This window comes from Sabethes cyaneus, chromosome 2 (assembly GCF_943734655.1).
Source record: "Sabethes cyaneus chromosome 2, idSabCyanKW18_F2, whole genome shotgun sequence".
NCBI lineage: Eukaryota > Metazoa > Arthropoda > Insecta > Diptera > Culicidae > Sabethes > Sabethes cyaneus.
In genome coordinates, this window is record NC_071354.1 from 237898764 (window position 1) to 237920826 (window position 22063).

Genomic DNA, 22063 nt, shown 5'->3' on the forward strand with positions numbered 1-22063 from the left:
TTCTAGAATTTTTGTGAAGACGCTTTTTTTTTGGACGCATGTAAAACAAAAATTTGTGTCACCCTATTAGGTGGATTCACGGTCACCCTAAAAGTGTAAGAAAATGTGCTATATTTTATTAATTAACTGCTGCAAAGAAACATCCGTTGAAAAATTACAAATTTTTACTATATTATTCTGTTTTAAATGTTTAGTCCAATTAAAGGTTTGGTCATTAAGGTTTTCTTGAATAAATTTCATCAATCATTTTTAAATATCTTTTGACCAGTAGAACCAATCCTTATGAAATTTGGTAAATACATTTGCGGTGTTAAGACCTCTCATTTAATACTAAAACAATTGAAACTAGATAAATTATCTTGGTTAAAAGCGCTATAAAGTATTGTAAATTTTAACGTGTAATTTCAATTACTCTTAACTTTCAAACTAAAAGTCCAATCAAAAAACCATTCAATAGTGATCTCTCTGGCTATATTACCTTTCAAATGAGACTAATAGCGCATAAATCGGCTTGGCCATCTCTGAGAAACAGGCGATAATTATTACCTTGTAAAAACACGTTTTTAAGCATAACTTTTAAACTACTTATTTGTTTTCAATAAAACTTCCTGAAAATTTTTATAATTTAGCAAGAGCTTTCATTTGGTACTAAGATCATTGAAATCGGTTGTGTGGTTCCGGAGAAAACCGTGTCACGTAGTTTTCACATTTTTGCTTATAACTTTTAAACGAAACATTGGACCACGAAGCAATTCAATAGTGATATACTAGGCAATAATACCTTTCAAATGAGACTGATAACGCATAAATCGGTTCATCCATATCCGAGAAACAGGCGATAGAAAATGAGCTGCACACACACACATACACACACACAGACATTGCTCAGTTCGTCGAGCTCTATCGATTGGTATATGTGATTCGGCCCTCCGGGCCTCGGATCAGTTTCGTGTTTTTCGACCAATTTCTAAACCTTTGTTATATACTATAACAAAGGTAAAACACGAGGTTGGTCGCTTGATTTTTGTTTTTTTCCCTTCCCGTTTCCTTTCTCTTCTCTTTTTCCCTTTTTTAGTGTCCATTTTTTGTTTCTCTTTTTTATCTCGTTTTTGGTCCTGGTCATATCCCGTTCTCTGTTTTTAATGTCATGTTTTTTCTATTATTGACTCTCTTTTTCTTCGTTTTTCCTTTTTCATCTCCCGTTTTTCGTCTTTTTTCGTTTTTCGTTTCTTCCGTTTTCTATTTTTTTTGGTCCGTTATTCCTGTCTCTCGTTTCTTCTTTTTCTGTCCCATTTGTTCTTATTCTATGTCTTATATTTCTTCTTGTGCATACCGTTTGTCGTTTTTTTCGTTTTTATCACTTGTTGTTTCTCTCACTATTCTTATTTTTCTTTCTTCTCTCATTTTTTCTTTCATTCTTCTTCTTTTTTCTGCCCACTGTATTCTATTTCTCTGTTCTTTTTTCTCTTCTTTTCCTGTTCCGTTTTTCGTGCTATTCCCGGAATCTGATTTTTCCTTGTTCGTTGTTTGTATTTTCCTGTCCCGTTATTTATCATTGTCTACTCCGTTTCAACTTTTTTTCTGGTTTTAGCTTTTCGTATTTTTCCGTTTTTGACTTCTTTTCTCTTCCATTTTTCGTTTTCGTCGGTTCCGTTCTTTCTCTTATTTTGTCCTGCTAGTTAGATAGTTAGATAGAAGAACGACTAGTTAGATTAAACTTCTCGTTCGGTGGTAATCTGCAATTGATGTAGGAAGCGGCACAATATATGTCGATAATCCAACCAAACGGAATATACGGAAATTGAATTTTTATGGTTTAAAACGAACTGTTTTTTTACTCGGTCTAATCTTGTTTGTACGGGTGCTTAGCGTCGTTCGCTTAAGTTTCCCGTTTGTAGCAATCTATTAATCACGAAATAGTTTTTCGTAGCCGTTCGTATTTAGTTTAAAAGTTTCGGACTGTTTTTAAAGTTCGTCTTTTTTTAAACGGTATATGTAATCCTTCTTGTTGATCGGAAACGAAACTGAAAACCGAAAAATGATATCATAAGTTGATAATCCATGATCATTCATCTCAAGCCTCTTTTGAGTGAATGTTGGACTAATGTTCCTTTTCCATACTTAAAAACTGCAAGGACGTGACCGAAACGGTGGCAATGCTTTGAAGGTATTTGACTATTGTTTAATAGCATGAATTTAGCTTCAAATTTCATGTTACTGGTAACAAACACAAGCTAGTTGTTCTTTTGAACATAGCATAGTTGCTGTGCATCTGTTTATGCTATGCTAGTTGATAATCCATCTTCAAGCCTTTTGGCCTAATTATGGATTTTAATATTTTTGTCTTAAGTTTGCAAGTTGTTTTGAAAACTCATTTATATTTAATTTGTTGGTTTTAAGATCATTAAAGCAATGATTCTCACACGTTATATGGGCAAATGTATAACTAAATTGGACGCGTCTCACTAGAACAATGTTTGCAAGGTTTGTAGACATTCTAAAGCCATGAAACATTACATCAAGTCGTCAAGTCAGTCAGTCCAGTCACCGAGTGTACATCCACTCATATTAAGTAATCATCAAGTAAGATCAACACGCCAATCTTCACCGGTAAAATCTCCTACATGTAGGCTGAACTATTCGAGTTGCTTGAAGATCGTCCAACTCACCACGGCTGAGTCAAATGGTCTCGTAGCGTACCGATTCAAGCTAATATGAGCAAATTGATGAAGAACATCACAGTGCATAATAAATCAGCAATTATTTTATGATTGTGAAATGTGTATTGCAACATAACGAACTAAAGCATTTCCATCCTATCCTATTCACGTAGTCCTACCACAATAACGCATCTTTATGTGAATCTGATTGAAGCAGATAGGGAACCACTTTTTATTGTTCAGGACCAATAAATTCATTGTATAAGATTCAATAAATGTGACTACGTGGGTGAAGGATTATACGGTCCATACTGCGTACTTGGTACACTTGAACGGAATAACCGTTCTTGTTGAGGATCTAAGAGTTTAGGATAAAAAGAAATCCTGTTTCTGATCAAACGAATCGTCAACATCCAATCAGATGATGATGGGTGCGAGCCAGCAGCGCAGGGCAGCCAGCCTGTGTATGTTCAATTCAATATCCAATGCGCTGGCTTGTTTTCTCATGATGCTCTGCTTTGTACCATCAAAGACTATTTTGCATATTGTGCCATTATCTTTCCTGCTTTGGGGGGGGGAGGGATGAGGGGAAGTACAATATTTGTCAAACACGATATTGTTCGTACAGAACTGGAGCTTGGAAAATTTGCATTTCCCAACTATGCGTCTTTTGTTTGAGGATCATATGCATATTCTTGCTTTTAAAGTGCTTGAAGAAAAGTATGTTCCCAACAGAGACATACCTAGATAGGAAAAAAAACTTAATTGCAAAATCTAGTCAATTACATCCCATCAATCCAATTTATCGGCGTATCACGTTAATAGAGTTGCGAAGGGTTGAACGAAAATGAAAATTTTCAGATCAGATTCTCAGTTGAGACTAATCGAATGCTACACAGCGTAAGCATCGATCGATTCACATGTGGCATTGAATTTTCCGGGTGATTAGTGCCGTCTCAGCTAATAGAGCCAATAATGATACGATACGAATTACGATACGAATACGAATACGAATACGAATACGAGTTGCAGTTCTGGCTCCGGTTGTGGGAGTGCTTTTTCGCGCGAAAATGCCTACCAATTTGCAGGGCTGGCTACCGAGGGATTCTCTCGGTATGTTGCATTGCAATGTACCTGCATAGGTTACATACTGGTGTGGTGATGACGGCTAGGAAAACGATTCTAAGTGCTGGAAATATGCTAGTCAGCAAGCATACCAGCATGTTACCAACCATTGCAGCCGGAATAATTGCGTATTCTGACAGCAACTCGAGAGCACACAAATATATTTCCAGCAATTAGGACATGGCACTGTTGAAATGTTTTTAATTGCCGTCAAAACAAGGGCGTGTGTCTCTTTTTAATTACAACAATGTGTTTCCTGACAAATTGTATTGGATATTGTTTAAATTATTTTGGCTGAAACTTCGTGTGAATAGCTACTACATTTGTAGGAATAATCATGGGCTTCCTATGAATGACAAAACTTTACCAATAGTGATCGTTAAATTACCGTGCAACTATTTTCAAGCAAGTTTGATGGAGTTTTACATAATAACAATGCTCTGTCTTCAGTCCATTCGCGAAGAGCAGAAATCGCGATAGAAAATCCGGTTGAAAACAGCCCGTAAAACTTTCGGTGAGAACAAATCGGTTTTCCACTTCATGAATTGCTGTAATCAGTCGTTCAATCCCTAGGGCGAAAGTATCTACAGGGAAAATAGCGAGTTTGTACGAAATGATTTGATTTTTCCTCATCAGTACCCCACAGGGAACAACTTTTTTGCGTTAAATTTCCATTTGCTCCAAAGAAAGTTTTCACAAATAACCGGGCTAGGTACTTACTTGCAAAACATGACAATAACCAGCAGATTACCGGTCAGCCCAACCAGCGCCATAATGACGAAGATGACGCCGACGGTGCGGTGGGCGGTCGGCGACGGCGGATCGAACTGCAACCAGAAGGGAGCGATGCGTTCCCTCAGGGTGTCCTCGATCGGTGGGCCGAAGTAACCGGAAAGCGTTAGGTATTTGCTGTGAAAGTTAGTTAGAAAGCGGAAAATTAAATTAGTTTAAAATGCAAGTTGGGAAAATAGATGGAATTGTACGGCATGAAATTTTATCATCGATCAAGGATTATCATAATGAATTATGAAATGCAGTTTATTGATTAAGATAATTGAATAGGTTGATTTCGATTCGAGAGTGTAGTTAATTGGAATAATACCCCGTAGTATTTATATGTAGTCTCAGAGACTACTTTCTTCCTTTGTTTCGTTCAACGAAAATCAAAGTTAGAAGCTTATTAAGTTGGCCGAAAATCAGTGATGCAACAGAATGGAAGTGAATTTAACGAGAATTCCTGGGTCTTATTTCGTTTTATTTGTGCAACACTTTGCTACTGTCGACATGCATTGCATTTTTCGGTGCTTCCTCGAGTGGTATGAAAGAACACGTGGGTTTTGTGGCATTCAGTATACATTTTATCCGGTGTGATAACGGTATGGTGAAGCAGGTATCTGTCTCGCAATGTGTATTCAAAGTTTGAAATTGGTTTATTTGATTGAATTAGCCATATTTTTCCTAGTAGTGCTTGCATCAGAACACCAGTTTATTACATACCCGTGATCCACATTTCACAATAGTTTACTAAGAGCACCGAGAATACTGAACGTGCTCTGTCCTATGATAGTAGTATTGTCTACCCGTAAGAGTATATTCAAAAACACATTTTTCACAATTCTGAGAGAAGTTGATACAAACTTTTTTGAAGACGTGAAAGCCATACATTATAATTAAACCAGGATTGAGCATTGTTCGAGAACGGATCCATAAAACGTGATACTCATCGAAACTTCGTTTAGTAAATTTATCCGATAAAGGCGGATAAATCTTTGCATTAACAAGTGAATAATCTCCGCTGTAGATATTATTGATTAATTGTTGTGTAAGACATAACTTTTACAAAATGCGGCCTTTGGTGTCACCACCGTACATAAGGCATATCGCGTCGTCTTTTAGGAATTTTAAATAGATTTCCAAGATATTTACACCAATTGATCGGACAATCGAAGTGGAAAATATAGAAAACTACTGATTTTTAATGCGCATCATTGAAAAATTGAAAATAACTCTAACTCGGTCGTACTAGAAATTGTCGGTTTGTGATTGGTTGGAATAATTTCCAATTATTATCGAACAAGTCTTGGTACAATTCAAGAATCAACGAAAAAGTCAATGGAAAATTCCATTTAATTCTACTGTAACAGAACTAAATGAAACCCTACACGGGTAGAAATTTGATCTCCAAAACGAGCAAAATGACTCATGATTCCCGGTTTCTAGCTCATGATTTATGAAAATACACCATGAATAAAAATCATGATCTCATGAGCTTCTCGCAGTACAACATAACGCAAAATCATGAACTATTATTCATGATTTTGTGCTGTCTGATATGGCAGTTCAGTCATGATTTGACATGAACTCACATTTCATGATTTTATGATTTCATTCATGGCATCGGAATCAAATTTCTTTCCGTGTACCAGTTCTGCTTGATTGCTATTTGCCTTGATAATTCCTTATTGTGCTGTACCAGCAACGGCAACACGAGCGGTCCCGCAGTTAGTTTAATTTCAATAATCGTCACATAGAAGAATTGTGTGCCGTGAACAAGCGATAGCAATTAAAACCAAGCTAACACCAAATTGCGCAGGAAAACGCATTGAAACTAAACCGAATGTTTTGTTTTAACAAATATTGCTGGCCCAATAAACTTTATTGTGATCAGCGGAGAACAATAATCTTTTATATCTTCATATAAGCAGTATTAGTATTAGCAGTTTTAGTGACATATTTTGCATCTTCAGGGCTTTTCACTAGGTTTTCTTTAGTAACACAAATTTATCCATCACCAACGCTACAGTAATAATACGTAGCGTAATTTTTCTATGGCAGCAAAAGGCGAACGGCTCACTGGTAACTTTGCTCTTTTGTACAGACTGAAATTGAAATGCTCCAGTTTGTTCAACGTAGATGATGGAATGACGGACCATGAAAAATAGGAAGGACCGATTTTTGTCGCTTGCTCTGGTACATATAACAAGAGGTAAGCCAACGAAAAGCACAATTTAAACGCTAGCTGCCTTACTGCCAACATCTCATCGGCATGTCTGGACGCGGCAAAGGATGAAACATCAAGTGCAGCGAAAGTCACGCTCGATTCGTGCACGTGTGCAGTTCCCGGTCGGTCGTATCCATCGGCTACTGAAGAAAGGAAACTATTGAAGCTGGAGCTGGCTGCCGTGATGGAACAATTAGCTGCGGAAGTGCTTGAGTTGGCAGGAAATGCTACTCGCGAAATAAAAAAACAAGAATTATCCCACGTCACTTGCAGCTGGCCACCTGGACTGGTATTTCGTCGTGATTCATGACAATACATGAACGGCTTCGTAGATCGCATAGCTGCTGAGGGTTTCCGGTTGGTCCGTAGCAACAAGCCGTGCCTGGTTTGCGGTTATCAGTACTCCAATTTACAAAAAAGAAAATTACGTTAAGTGAGTTAGTGCAAGTTTATTGCAAGCTGGAGTTATGATAATCAAACAATCGGTGCTTTTAAGAGCCATACAACAATTGAAGGGTTTACTATATTGCCTTGGTCAGTTAATACCATACTAACAGAGGCAACGAGGGAAAAGCTGAATTTTTCGCCGTTGCAGATGACCAACAAATGACGGAAATAAGTTTTCAGGTCACGAGTGACAGTTTCTGCCACTTCCAAAACATCTGCAGCTTGTAAATGTTTTGTTATCAGTGTTCTTTTGCAAGCCGCAGAAAATTTTCATTTTCATTTAAAGCATAAAGTTCAATTTTAGTTCATCACTATCAATGACGCTTTCTTGACAATCTGATCGTCTATCGCCTACTCCTGAAATGAGCTCGTAATCATCGCATGCTAGTTGCCTAAAGGTACTCGACGTCACATTCCTCCGCTTGTAAACCATTTAGTTGGTCCACTTCCAGTTTACCCATTTCGGCGACTTTTAGTAACACCAACTTTACGATATGTCTGTGGATTAGTTGTCTATACCCAGGTTTGTCGAGTGTGAATGTCCTTGGGCACTCTTCCTCTACTCCACTGATTTCGCATTGTATTCTACCTGACAAATATTTAGCGAACTTCCATCCAGTATTCAACGTTGTACGGTAATCCGTAGGTAGTAATGGAACTTGTTTAACACCATCCTAGCAACCCAAGATGTAATGGTCACAAGAAATGGTCTTGTTTTCACTATCGCCTCTACTCAGAAAATTACCATCTACAGAACCTCGCCATCTGCTTCTAAGATTGTCCAAATTACTGTCTTCACAGGGCGGACCATTCGTTCCCAAGTACCGCCCATGGGTGGAGCACCCAGGGGCATTAAAGACCAACGAGTTGTAGTGTTCGTAAAGGTAGAGGTTAATAGTCATAGATAGTCAAGCGAATAAACAAAGCTATCCACGTCTTGCCATTCCTTTGACCAACTTTCACTATCACTGAACTAAAATCAGTGTTGCGAAGCCCGCACTCGGGTGGTCTAGTTTTCTCACACACGCGTACTCATTCTAACGAACATACTGGTATGAGCATCCCCTTAAAACTCTCGCTTTTATTTCAACATGCAGCGCAACGAGTTTTTGCGCGTATGTGTTTAGCTAAAAGCTATAGTTGCCGCTCGTCGTTCGTCGTTGCAGCCCGATCTGCTGATGCTGATTACACGCGAGGGCTCGCACTCCCGCCCGTGAGTAGAATCGAGGGCGAAGATGAAGAAGAAGAAGAAAAAGTAATGCAAAATGTGTATCACAGTGCGCCACCAGCCTCACGAGCATTTGATTCCCCTCGAGTTTTTTGCCTCGAGAATAAGCCATGCAGGAAGACGATGTAAGGATGAGCGTGCGCGAGTGTGTGGGTAACAAAATATCTCACACAGCACCGGCGGCTGTTTCTTTTACGCCTGCGTGTGCGGCGTAAGTGTTGAATGCTATTTTTCTCATACTCTTTCGCATGTGAGTAGGCATGGTTGACTTCTCGCTCGATTGGCAACATTGACTAAAATAGTCAACACCCACCAACGTGGGCCGTAATATAAAAGCCGTGGAGTCAGCCGGATCTACGACTGCGGAGCCATAGGGGGCCAATATGGACAAGCATGACGAACTCCGTATCAGTCGCAGCTTTCCGATATCTTTGTAATCAATGATCTTAACTTAGAAAGTGAGTGACGAAAACGACGATGAAAAAATCAACTAGCAGAAAAGTAATTCGATGGGTAAAATTACCGGATACTTGGTTCGGTACGGCATCCCCTTTGCGTTCGATTCCATTTACGGGCTAATCGATTTTTGTTCATGAAAGGCCACAATTTGTAAATTACGTTGGCCTTAGGAAGAGTTGTACTACGGTCTTCCGGCTCTCCCCTTATCGCTTCAAGGATGACTATTTCCTACAAACTCCTCCTTTTGGATTGTTTTCAGAGGGTAGTCCGCTCATTACCAATTCGTCCTGTGTCTGAATACTATGAACCGACCATGATCATGCATGTAGTGGTGTTGGTCGAAATCCGCTTCAAACTCGTTCGTATTTAAGTTTTTAATATATTAAGCACAACTCGGTGAGTACGAAGTCCCGAAGATGGCAACATCCATGACGGTTTTTGATCTGGACGGTCCCTGAAGAGAAAGCGCAGTATGAAGAATCGGTGGAACATTTCCTTGATATCGCCTTTCAGAGCGAAACGGTACAGCCGAAAATTGCCAAACGACTGGAGACTTTTTAGCAAATCGGGTCACTTCCCATAGTTAAGCAAAACGCCGTTGACCGTGGCTGCTGCATCCCAAATCAGTTTCCCTTTGTCCGACTTCTTTGGACACAAGACAGTCCCCAAACCCCAATGGGAATTACCAACAATGATTATTGTCCGTAGTCGACAATTTCTTTGGATCACCAGGCCTCAGGAAGCTGCGAAGTTGATACATCGTTTTCGTTATCGTTCGTGTCGGTGATCTTGATGTCCCGTGGCGAACATCTGTTGTACTTTTTCATCGTCGGGGAAGAGACGACCCTTTATTCTCAATTGATACATCCTTTCGTTGATCGCCTTCCAGTCACCAGTGATCACCTGCATTCTGACCAACACTACAAAGCCCGTTCCTATAGAGCCGCGGACCTTTCAAACCTTCTCTCCTTAGCGACAAATTTCTTGCAGGACCACGTTTGTTTGTTCGAAGGATGTGTTGAAACCCTATCGGGCCTTCAGGAAGAAACAGGTCTCACCAATCAGCTGTGGTTCAAAGGTCTACAGGCTCTGGGGAAAAGTAGGGATCGAGTTTGGTTATAATTGTCTCCCATCATATCTTAATTCGATCCGTTGATCCCGCAGCTTGGATAAAGAGGAACGTTATACAAACTTAATAAGTGTTGCTTCAATGACTATCGCCACTGTAGTAGAGGAGGTACTTGAGCTGCCTGCAATAGAGTCCACTGTATAAAACTCACTATCTCCGGAATTTGGCCACCGAACATTCCGAAAAGCAGCGATCTCCTCTCTTGCTCTGAGACAGACGCTGTTTTAGCCGCCCTTCAACTGAGGAAGAGGCGCTTAAGTTCGCACCTCCTAGCTTGAGTGCTTCTCCATTCCATACCCTCCGTGACCTTCCGTTTAATCGTTTTACCCAATAACGACGGAGCTCAGCACATATACGTGAACAACCTTGCCTATAGGTTATTATTCATCAAGTGATTGATTGCATTTTGTTCTAAAGAGTAGGATACAATCTTTAAAACATGTCGCCTCTGGCTTGTCAAAGCTAATATAATTCTTGAAAAGTTACTAAAGTTTTTTTATTGTTATTTAATGTGGTTTTAACCAATAGGTCATTCACCACGCACAATTACTAAAGTTATATTTTTATTAAGTTTGGTTAAGTAAGTAAGTTATTTTTATTAAGTTAGCTAGTGGAGCTTATATTTATCGCCCTTTTTCACACCCCTCGTCCAGGAAGTTCTCAATGAAAAAGAATCCATATTGCGCGTGTAGTGTGGCTTGTCGCACCGTCTCGTAGGAACCACTAACTAGGTAAGCTCAAAGTGTCTGTAACCAGGTCAGGGGCGGTTTGCAATGGCGTTGGGTATAATTTTGCAGGTGTGCATCGTACAACAGCGACTGATCTTTTGTGTTTCTAATTTTACCGACTGAACATGCACATAAACTGACTGAAGAGTTCGAAAACAGACACTGAGGAAGCCTGCAAGTCGTAGGCGAAATACGTATCTGTCGTGAATAAAATACACATAGTAGAATTAAATTGGATAAGTTTTCTTCTTTTTTAATTTTAGACACATAAACTGGACAAAAGCAAGACATTCTTATGATTATATGAAACTAGCTGACCCGACAAACTTCGTATTGCCACAATTTAACCTGTGTTATACATAAATCATGAATCTCGGATGATCTTTGTCACAATCTCGAGTTTTGCAAGTTTCTGAGGAGTTCAATCTTAGATGATTCATTTTGGATGATTCAGTTACGTAACTATGAAAGCATCCCAGGTAATCAATAAGCATCACCAATGCTATTCAAATATAGACCAATTAGCATTTAAGTCGCCTTAAATGCTACTTAAATGCTATTTTGGCAAAATATACAGCTACTTTACTGATAACCTTCTTATAGTGCTGACAATGCATAATTTACAGCTAATTACCGACACGAAGAATTTGAATACAATTTTGGATGCCAATTTACAACACCTATGCAGTCAAAAAGCTAACATACAATAACGCGCAGTATAAAATGCCAGATAAGCTGATTTGCTGCTTACGTTAAGGCTTATTAGTTACCTGGAATAGGTAGTTTAATATACAAATTTGCAATTTTTCCTCACAGTAAAGTAGAAAACAACTTCCCTGTCCCCTCATTGCATAGCCAGAAAACGGATAGTAATATTCGCCATGATTGTACAACATTGCGCCGAATATCATTTTGCGAAAAACCTTAAGCGGAATGTATCATTTCACGGAAAACTTTTTTGTGGAAAGTACCATTTCGCGATCCTCTCCTTACTCGCTGTCGCTCGTTCCAGGAAACCCAGATAGACCTTAGAAAACAAATGAACCTAGACAGTAGTGATTTCTGCGGGGAGTTGCCTCCCTCCAGTGGGCGGCGCTTCCGACGGCGGGTCGCCGGCAACACTCGCGACCGCTCGTCCTGAATGATCTAATGTTACTATAGATAGTTTGACTAATGTTTTATGGAAGAGTCTCGAATTGCTCGAGTTCAATTAGTTTTTGAGTTTCGCAAAAATTTCTGTTTTATTTGTATTAGAGTCCATATTCCCCTACCACAGGGGTGAGAGGTCTCTAACTATCATAAAATAAATTCAAGACTCAAAAATCTCCCACATGCTAAATTTGATTCCATTGGCTTGATTAGTACTCAAATTATAAAGAAATTTGCATTTCATTTGTATGGAAGCCCACCCTCTTAAAGGAGAGATGGGTCATAACTCGCTTTCTAGGAGGATAGGGGTCTCAATTCACCATAGAAAAAAACTTGCCTCCAAAACCACTTACAAGTCAAATTTGGTTCCATTTGCTTGATTAATTCTAGAGTTATGAGGAAATTTGTATTTCGTTTGTATGCGAGCCCCCCTCCTAAAAAGGTAAGAAGTCCTAATTTATCATGGAAAAAACGGTTGCCTCAAAAACACCCACATGCCAAATATGGGTCCATTTGCTTGATTAGTTCTCGAATTATGAGGAAATTTGTATTTCATTTGTGTAGTAGCCCCCCCCCCTCTTAAAGTGGGGAGGGGTCCTAATTCACCATAGAAAATATTTTTGCCTCCAAAAACCTCCACATGCCAAATTTGGCTCTATTTGCTTGATTAGGTCTCGAATTATGAGGAAATTTGTATTTCATTTGTATAGGAGCCTCCCCCCTCCTAAAGTGGGGAGAGGTCCTAATTCATCATAGAAAAAATTCTTGCTTACAAAAGCACCTACATGCCAAATTTGGTTCCATTTGCTTGATTAGTTCTCGAGTTATGAGGAAGTTTGTATTTCGTGTGTATAGGAACCCCCCTCCTAAAGTGGGAGGGGTCCCAATTCATCATAGAAAAAAAATTTGGTCTCCAAAAACACACACATGTCAAATTTGGTTCCATTTGCTTGATTAGTTCTCGATTTATGAGGAAATTTGTATTTCATTTGTACAGGAGCCCCCCCTCTTAAAGTGGGGAGGGGTCCTAATTCACCATAGAAAATTTTCTTGCCCTCGAAAACCTTCACATGCCAAATTTGGTTTCATTTGCTTGATTAGTTCTCGAGTTATGAAGAAATTTGTATGGAAGCCCCGCCCCCCCTCTTAAAGGGAAGAGGAGGTATAATTCCCCTTATAAAGAGGGTAGGCGTCTCAATTTACCATAGAATAAATTCTTGTCACCGAAAACACCCGTATGCCAAATTTTGTTCTATTTACTTGATTAGTTCTCGAGTTATGCAGAAATTTGTGTTTCATTTGTATGGGAGCCACCCCTCTTAGTGGGGGGAGGGGTCTCTAACCATCACTAACCTTTCCTGGCTCCAAATACCTCTGCATGCAAATTTTCACGCCGATGGGTTCAGTAGTTTTCAATTCTATAAAGAACATACAGACAGACAGACAGACAGACAGACAGAATTATTTTTCTATAGGTATAGATAGGGTAAATTCTGACGATACCACTCTTTTGTTGCTTTTGACTGATATGAAGCAGCGGAATTTTATTGAATGAAATAGTTTCCAATTGCGAATTATTTTGAGGCACGAATTAGCAAGTGATTCATCAAGACATGTATAACGTAGTATTAATGTTGACTTGTACGCTCTACACTTGTTAGGCACTTACATTGGACCACCAATGTTTTTGATAAAATCTAACATGGCGGTCAAATCCTAGATGGCCGCCAATTTTTTTCACTTCGTTTATAAGCCCTATTTCTCCTCTTTACTAAACTGTGTCGTTTGTAGTTTGTTTCATAGCAAATTTTGGAAATATCACAATAATTATGTGAAAGTTATGAACCTTGCTACAAATAACTAATTTTTTTATTCAGTTAATGCCATTGCACTCCTAATTTTATAAATGTTTCTTATAGCATTTTTTCTCAGCTTTCCAATGATGGTCTGAAAATGAAAATCGGTTGGGAGACTCATGGCGAAAACGGTCAGTTTTTGATAAAATCCAATATGGCGACCAAATTCAAATCCAAGATGGCCGTCAAAATTGTTTTACTTCATTTGAAAGCCCTGTTCGGGCCATTTGTTAGTTGTTTCATGGCAAATTTATGAAATATCACATGATATAGATCTCAACGTTTGCTCAAAATTCAACTTTTTTTGAAACTGTTAGGCCCCTTGGCGAACGAGTGGTCCACTATTTCGAGGTATCAAAAGTATAATTCTTATTTTTTAACCATTTTCAACCAATTAAGCGCAAAAGTTTTAATATTTGAAGACCTCGTGTCAATAGTGGCCCCGTTTCAGCGAGAATTACTTATTATGATTATGCAACATTCCGTGGCACTAAGTAAAGCCTTGAGCATATCCGTCTTTAGACTTTACCTTTCTTTATCGACTTACTAGGCAGCCGGCTGTTACAGTACAGGACAGTACTACATTCCTTCTGACTCTACCTAGTAGCACCGCCTGAGCCCAGTTTCGAACATACGACGACTGGCTAATTAGACCGGTATCGTACCTCGAAGCTAACTGGGCGGTCCGTGGCACTCAGAGTGTTTTAAACCAACGATGCCAACCATCTATTTCTAAGATACTAGTAATGGGAAGCAAGAAATAAAGTTTTCCTGTACAGTTTATGAACAATGTAAACAACTTGGAAACTTATCCCAACATTACCCTCTCCCCATATGGGAGGAACATGGGAGAGGACTATCCACTTGGTGAAAAACGTCGATTGGAGTAGGCCCAAAAACTCCGCGTATCACCTGATGTCGAAACACAAGAGACTATGGTCTTAAGAGCTGAGAAACTTTAAAACGCATAAAATTATATTTCGTCGATTGAAGGGCTTTAAGGGATTGATAGTTGACGGAAAGGCGAAGAACCAGTGGCTGCAGGAAAGGATTTAGAGCAATCAGAACAAGAGTGCAGGGTGAGGCATGCGTTAACTGTTGGGGATACTTATTAGAGTATCGATGGTTTTTCTGACTCTCACCAAGGTTTACATAAGTGCGAATGCGTAGCAATGCTGGGTAGAAGATCCTAATAATCGTTATTTCACTATCAATCTACATTTAGTGAACGGGACACAACTATCTCTTCACTATCTTCAATATCAAACTCTCATAAAATTACCTTTACTATACATGTCAAGTCATATCCGGTCGTGATGTAAACAAATGAATTTATGTTGACATCAAATCACTATCTATTCTATTTCTACACTTTTAACGTATTTCAAGCAAATTTTCAATATTGTGGCGCTTGAAATTAATAATGGCACTGTTTCATATGTGTCTGGATTTTCATGTTCAGCTCAGCCAGTACGATAATAAAATCCATCGATGCAGGACACTTCGTTATGAGAGACAAGTTACCAAACAACTATGTTGTTTCGCAAAATCCGGGACGTCTGGTCAGCATAATTTGAACAATTTTGATGAATTTTGAATTATGAATAAAAATACAAGAGGACGATGTATGTAAACTCGCCAAGACTTTTGTGAGATACGTATTTTAGACACTGAGAAAAACGTATAAATTTTAGCGGTTCAATGAATGCGGATACGAGAGTTTCGTATGTTTGTATCATAAATCAAATTTAAGAAAATACTTCCATTTTATCCTATCTTGGCGATTATTGCAACCGAGACTAACTGGCATGAAAGTGTTCCCAGTCAAGAGGTTGTTGGTCTAATAGATATCATGTTTGGAGAAATGATTGAAACTATTGTATTCACTGTCTGCTGAAATTAAATCACGAGACAGAGTATTGATTGCTCTTGCAGCTGCACTGAATGTTGATATTGTAATCGTCTCTCAAACCAAAGTATCCAAGAACGTACAGGGGGCTCTTTCATATATGATGGATATTTCATTCAATGCAATTCGATATTATTCCAGACATTAAAGATGATAACATCCTTCGCTCGGCAGCTGGTGGTAATGCAATGCTACCAGTAAATTTGGATAAATCTAACAGCTTTCACTAAACAAACCATATAAATAACAATAAAAGGTGCGGTTTGCGATCAATTAATCCTCTTATCAATTCATCGCCTTCGAATAGAACGCTAAGCTAAAAGTTGAGCTTCGTGCAGTAAAACAATAATCCCCACCTATTTTTTATAGGAACTAAATAAAGTACGCACAAATTTTCTGAATATAGTTCCACTAAATTAACCACATGACGAAGACCGTGTTTCAACTTTCTATTTGGCGAAAGTTCTCAAAAGAACCAAAACTGCTGCGGAGAGCAGAAACTACAGCGAGCTGCGGCGTATCCTTCCTCGTTAGAACTGTAGCAGTTGGAGAAACAACCATCAGGAACTAGTTGTTTGCTAGTAGTTTGCGACACGCTAAAGTATGTTTTCTTTTCAGCACATTTTAAACGAAAGGGAAGTAAACCAGCCAGTGCAACCCTTTTAAAATTCCTCAAGTATGGAAATAATCTTGGAGAAAATTCAGAATAGCTGTTACATATAGGTTGAGCGGAACTTTAATCCGAGCTTTCGCCTCCAGTGTTCAGTAGAAGTTATTTTATTCCAAGCGAAGAAAAATAGCTCATTTCAAATAAATTGTTATTTTTTCATCGAAACTGAATCCAAAAAAAAAATGCAGAAGCGAATTAATCAAATTGACGACGGAGTCGGTAAAAAAAGTTTTGCCGGTTCAAACAGCTATTTTATTCTCCCGAAAGCTAAGCGGAAGAGGGAAATGAGGTAATTTTTATATTAATTGAGTCTTTTTTTTCTCATTCAGTTTATTTGACACGTTTAAATGAGTCGCATTCATCACCTCTTTATTGAATTTTAATAAAAAATCATTCTTGTTATGCCTTGGAGGAGACGCCCTACCCAAGGTAGTCACTGAACGCACAGAGCGGAACCGAGAATAATAAAGCTAGTTCGCTTCATTGCAGATAATGAAAAGTTTCCTAATTGCAATTTAATTTCGATACTGACTGAAAGTTTTCAACCCGTCTCTGGAAGTTTTTGAACCCTGATTTTGGCGCTGCTGATTTATGAGGGGTGATGAAGATCACAATTCGACTTCAATAAAATTTTTGCTATATGAATGCATATGTGGAAGAAGCCACCATCACAGTTCAAAGTCTTACATTAGACTCCAAGTTGACACCTTCCAGCACTAGGATCTTTCCAAAGTGAATCGAAATTTTTGCCATCTGAACATTCACTATTTAAAATGTAGAATGTAACCAATCAAATTTGTCCAACATGGAACAGAAACGATTTCCCAACATCATCTGTCAGCCCGTCCATCAAATCATCTATCAATTGTACTAATGAAACCACTTCATGGTACGATTCCCTACAGATACTAACCTCCACAGGGCGCTGACGTTCAGCAGGGTGGTCGTTCCGGCATCGCCGGCACTCGAAAACGCCGGTTGCGGACTGCCACTATCGGCTTCCTCTGGCGATAGTTGCCCGTTCACGTTGGCACTGATGGAACCGACCGATTGTAGGGAGGTTGTCATTTTTGCCGTCCGCCACAGATCTATTCGAGAGGAAAAGGATGGTAAACAGTGGCAGAAAAGGATTCAATTATTAATGCAGTTCGCAACGCTATGTGCTCGTTCACCAAGTGGTGTTCTTTTACCTTCGGCCGGCGCCGGCGGAGGAAGCTGGTTCGAACGTGCAACCGGTAATGAACTTGTCAACTCAAAATTGGCACTGATATTTGCGATAATTTCGCACAGTACGAACAGAATTGCTACGGTTTGTTTCAACATGATGTTACTCTATTTTTGCGCACGGCGTCAGTTGCCGGTTCCGATACTCCCGCGGGAACGACGTGTTCTGCTAATGAACGAGAAATGGCAGCCAGATTGGCTGCGGTGACGCGATTAGATCTTCAGATCACAACTGATCCCGGTGGGCCATTCACGGTGTCTCCCTTCGGTGCAGGATGCAGCAGCGGCGTCTGAAATCAGTGGATAAAAATAGAATACTTTCACTCTAATTGAAAATGACGGCAGTAACGAGCAGGGGAAGAAATGCTGTCGCCAGCTAATAAGTTTATTTTATTTTGTGTTTCGCTAGAATCGTTATATGCGGATCTACCGCGTAGAGTAAACGCCACAAACACTTTTAACCTCATTCAAGACTAAAGCTGCGAGAGCAGTGTAATATAACTGAATAATGAAATAGTTCTACAATGGATTATGCATTGCAATAATTATTTTTACTAACATTAATATTTTGTAATTGAATATGAATGAAGCAATACAAAAATATATTTATGTATAGATTATGCACACAGTTTGCAATATTGCACACTTTTATGCAAGTAAAGACAGAAATAAATCGAATTGAAATAGTATGCATAAGAATACCGAATGGATTTATATTCATAAATTAATATTTCTAATGGGCAGTTATATCAAAATTTCGTTAATAAAAGTGTCTAAATAGTGTTGTTAATGTTAATGTCCTTTTTTCAATTTATCAAGGAGCGCTATGAAGATTTTTTCGTCTAGAACCATTTTTTTCCTCTATCATGTAATTAGGCTGAAAAAAACACACAATTATGATCACGTTTACTTATTCTAGAAACTAAACAATAAACAGCTGTGAATATGGTATCACAGAACAATTCTACTTCTTTTTATCACGGAAGAACACAAAAATTCCCCTCTGATATGAAAATATACATCCATTTTCATTCACTAGCAATTCGCAGCATTTTGCTTTAAATTTCAGCATATCATGCTCTATCTACACTACTACCAATATGTGAGGCAGTTGCGCCGGAAACTCTTCTATCGTGTTGACATAGCTAGTATTTGAGTGACACCCACTTGCTTCTGGTGCTAGTGTATATGAACGATTCAATGATACACTAGCGCCAGGAGCAAGATGTTGTCACTGGCAAAACTAGTTAAGAGCCGGTATGCAGATAATACCGATACGTTACCCTTTATCCGTTATCACGTTAACCAACTTCTTTTGATCTGTTTTTGAAAAACAGTTATCCACCGAATTGGGCCTTGAATGGTGCATGAGCAAATATTTTCTCATTGCAATTTCTACGGCTTCTTCAAATTGATACAGCTGATTTTTGGTAGACGATAAGCCATTGATAAGCCCCAACAATATGCCTAAAATAAGCTTTATTGTTATTTGTGCAACTAAGAAAGTATGGTGGGCGCACGTGCAGTAGTTATTCGGTGGGTTGCTTATAACTGTTATGGTTTGCATGGTATGGCATGTATGTATGGCAGACGAAAATTTAAACAATACAGACACCATTATAGAAAATGGGCCCAAATTAGCCGCAGCAACTTCATCATTTCTCGCGACTATAACTCAAATTCAGTAGCGTTTCATTAAGACCAAAATGCACTCCGATGTTCAGTAAATGTTGTTCTATCAATTAAAATCTAAAAATAAGCAACTAGTAGAAAAATGAGGCAATCGGCTCTACATTAGCATGGCTGATTATTCTGCTGAAAAGTAAGAATGATAAAAAGGATAGTTAGCAAATTTTTGCACCGTAACTGTGTTTTTTTTGTAAACATAGCTGTATATATATGTAAATATACGATTTACGTATATAATCTTCACTTATCTAGTAAAACTGATTCTTCAATTCTCAAGTTCAATTCTCCTCATATACCGGAGCTTAACTGTCTCTTTGAATGTGTAGTTGCATTTCGCTATGTAAGCATAAACCGTTCTCTCCCACAAATAGAACAAACTTTCGTAGGGAAAAGATTATAAAATCAATATCTGAAATAAAAGAATAATGATTGTTACAACAAATTTTAGTCGTTTATGTCCCCTTAACATATTTTGGAACGTTCAGGCCCCTTGGCGAACGAAGAGTCCACTGTGTCGAGGTACTAAAAGTGTAATTCTCGTTATTTAACCATTTTCAACCAATCAAGTACAAAAGTTCCAATGTTTGAAGACCTCGTGTTAGTAGTAGCCCCATTTCAACGAGAACTACTCACATTCAGACGAACTTTCACTTTTATATATTTAGATTTGGACCTTCCTTTTGTCAGTGGCCGAAAATTGTTGTAATGTAAGAAACAGCTTTTTTCCTCATTTGAACGTTTTGTTAGATCCCCCGCTTAGACCCACAGTCACTTTTTTCATCTGTCTCCTCTCCGGAAATCCCGACAATAAATGAGAAAAAAAAAGCTCTATCTTATGCCCACCATTTCAGACAGCCCTCCATCCTCTGAAGTCATACAGAACAAGTACAATTGGTGCGAAAGGAAGAGAAAGGTAGCCCCTTTTACTTTAGATTTAGACTGCCTTCATATTGTGAAGGCCGCGCCTATTTTTGACGATCTTTCTGTGCTGATTCCTCTCTGCCAGGTAGGCTTGATTTTGTTCATCTTAAGGGGACATAAATAACAAATCTTACTAAATAAACCAACTTTTCACTGAACTATTCCTTATCTAATACATGTTTTATTAAATTCACTGTTTTATTAAATACACTTGAACTGTAGGACTAATGGAAACGCAAATGATGGCATCGTTATGATGCAACTAAATCTGATTTAAAGGACTGCTGGTGAGCTCATTCTGTTTTTATCCATATTAATTTCATTTCATTATATATCATGTGATAATTTCATTATATGAATTTTATGATAAATTCATGAATACAGAGGCATCATATGAGTGGAAGACACTAGGAGGAAACTCCTGAAGGTCTGTAACAATATTTATATTGCACTCCTCGAACAAACAAACGTGAGTTAAAGCGAATATAATATATTAACAATATACTTCACTTCGCAAAATCGTATATATATCCGAAGAGACGCAAAGGTGACACCCTCTTGCGGATAAAAAGGTGACTAAAAACTTTTTGTAATAGATATTTTTAAGCGTGCAACCATCTGTCAACAACACTTGTTTTTTTTTATTAAATCAGGCGTCCATTTGCCACGCGAAGTATGTTGTCATGTCTTTCTTCGCGTAATTTTGTTCAATCGATCAGCACTAGCGTGCCCAGCTGAGACATAAACAGAAGGTGCGGCACTCGACCTTTGCACTATGGGTCAGAAATTAAAATTTCGGAACTAATATATTTGCGGTTAAACGGCATGTTTCAGCTCAATATGGTCTTCGGTAACTTTTTGAATGAGAAAATGATGCATCTTTTGAAGGGGTCGTCCAATATTTAGATGTTACTTTAACAATAATTTAAGTAATAACTTTTTGAGTAAATTTTTTTTTCACCTTTTTGGTTTTAAAATATGAAAGACAAACCAATTTCAAGTATTTTTTCTGAAGATACCAAACTTCTACCTTTTACCCATTTTCAGCAATAGACCTTGTTTATAAACGACCCATCAAATTACATTTCTTCTTGTAACATGTTTATTTCGACAGACAGCTAAATGTGATGTTCTAGAAAACATTTTGCACATAAAAGAGGAATATTTTGCTGAAGACTGTTTTGCTTTTTCTGCATTAATTAATAAGATATAACTGTTTTTAGGCTAAAAACCGTCTGATAAAAAATGTGTATTTTCCAAAGGTGGTGTCTTCGGAGAAGTGTAATAATAAAATATAGCGCATCTTCCTGCACTATTAGGATGACCATGAATTCACCTATTAGGGTGATACAAACTTTTGTTTTCTTAAATAAGGCCATTACAAATATTTTATAAAGTTTTTGTCCTTCCAGTGTTCGGTCACTGAAGGGGGGGGGGGGCGAAAAAAAAACAAAGTGAGCAAAAAAAACATGGATTTTAAGAACTGTTATTTAAGGTTTAAACGTGAAAACCGAATCTATTCTTGCTTATAATATATACGTTATTATTTTGTATGCAAAAATATACGAAAAGAGACAAAAACGAAGGAAAATTTTTTTGGACGATTTTCGGAAATTCCTTTGTTAGAATTTCCATTTCTGTTTCGTGCTAGAAGCGTTAATTAAACTCGGAGACTCATTTTTCGAGTTTTTCAGACTGTAGAGCCCAAAGACAATTGATTTTATAAAAAGAAATTTGACTCATATCCTACAAATTATTTTGTTGGCCCCCGATTTTTCAAGTCAATTTCCGGGGGGGGGGGGGGGGGGGACAAAAACTTTAAATATGATTTGCAATGGCCTAATAAAAAAAGTTTTTTTTCTCCAAAA

At 38.3% G+C, this 22063-nt stretch overlaps 2 protein-coding genes across 2 annotated transcripts in view; one reads left to right on the forward strand and one right to left on the reverse strand.

The window, feature by feature from the left end:
• The window catches only part of LOC128736811 (opsin, ultraviolet-sensitive), an 87430-nt gene extending 69746 nt beyond the window's left edge, over positions 1-17684 (reverse strand). Inside the window, exons 1-3 of the mRNA XM_053831301.1 lie at positions 17552-17684; positions 17275-17449; positions 4506-4694 (exon numbers count right to left, since the gene is read on the reverse strand). Of these exons, the coding sequence (XP_053687276.1) occupies positions 4506-4694; positions 17275-17449; positions 17552-17684 (497 nt within the window). The remainder of the gene's footprint in view (positions 1-4505; positions 4695-17274; positions 17450-17551) is intronic.
• A 1700-nt stretch (positions 17685-19384) lies between these two features.
• Positions 19385-22063, forward strand: part of LOC128736812 (protein yellow-like) — a 31034-nt gene continuing 28355 nt past the window's right edge. The window contains exon 1 of the mRNA XM_053831302.1: positions 19385-19407. Within this exon, the coding sequence (XP_053687277.1) occupies positions 19385-19407 (23 nt within the window). The remainder of the gene's footprint in view (positions 19408-22063) is intronic.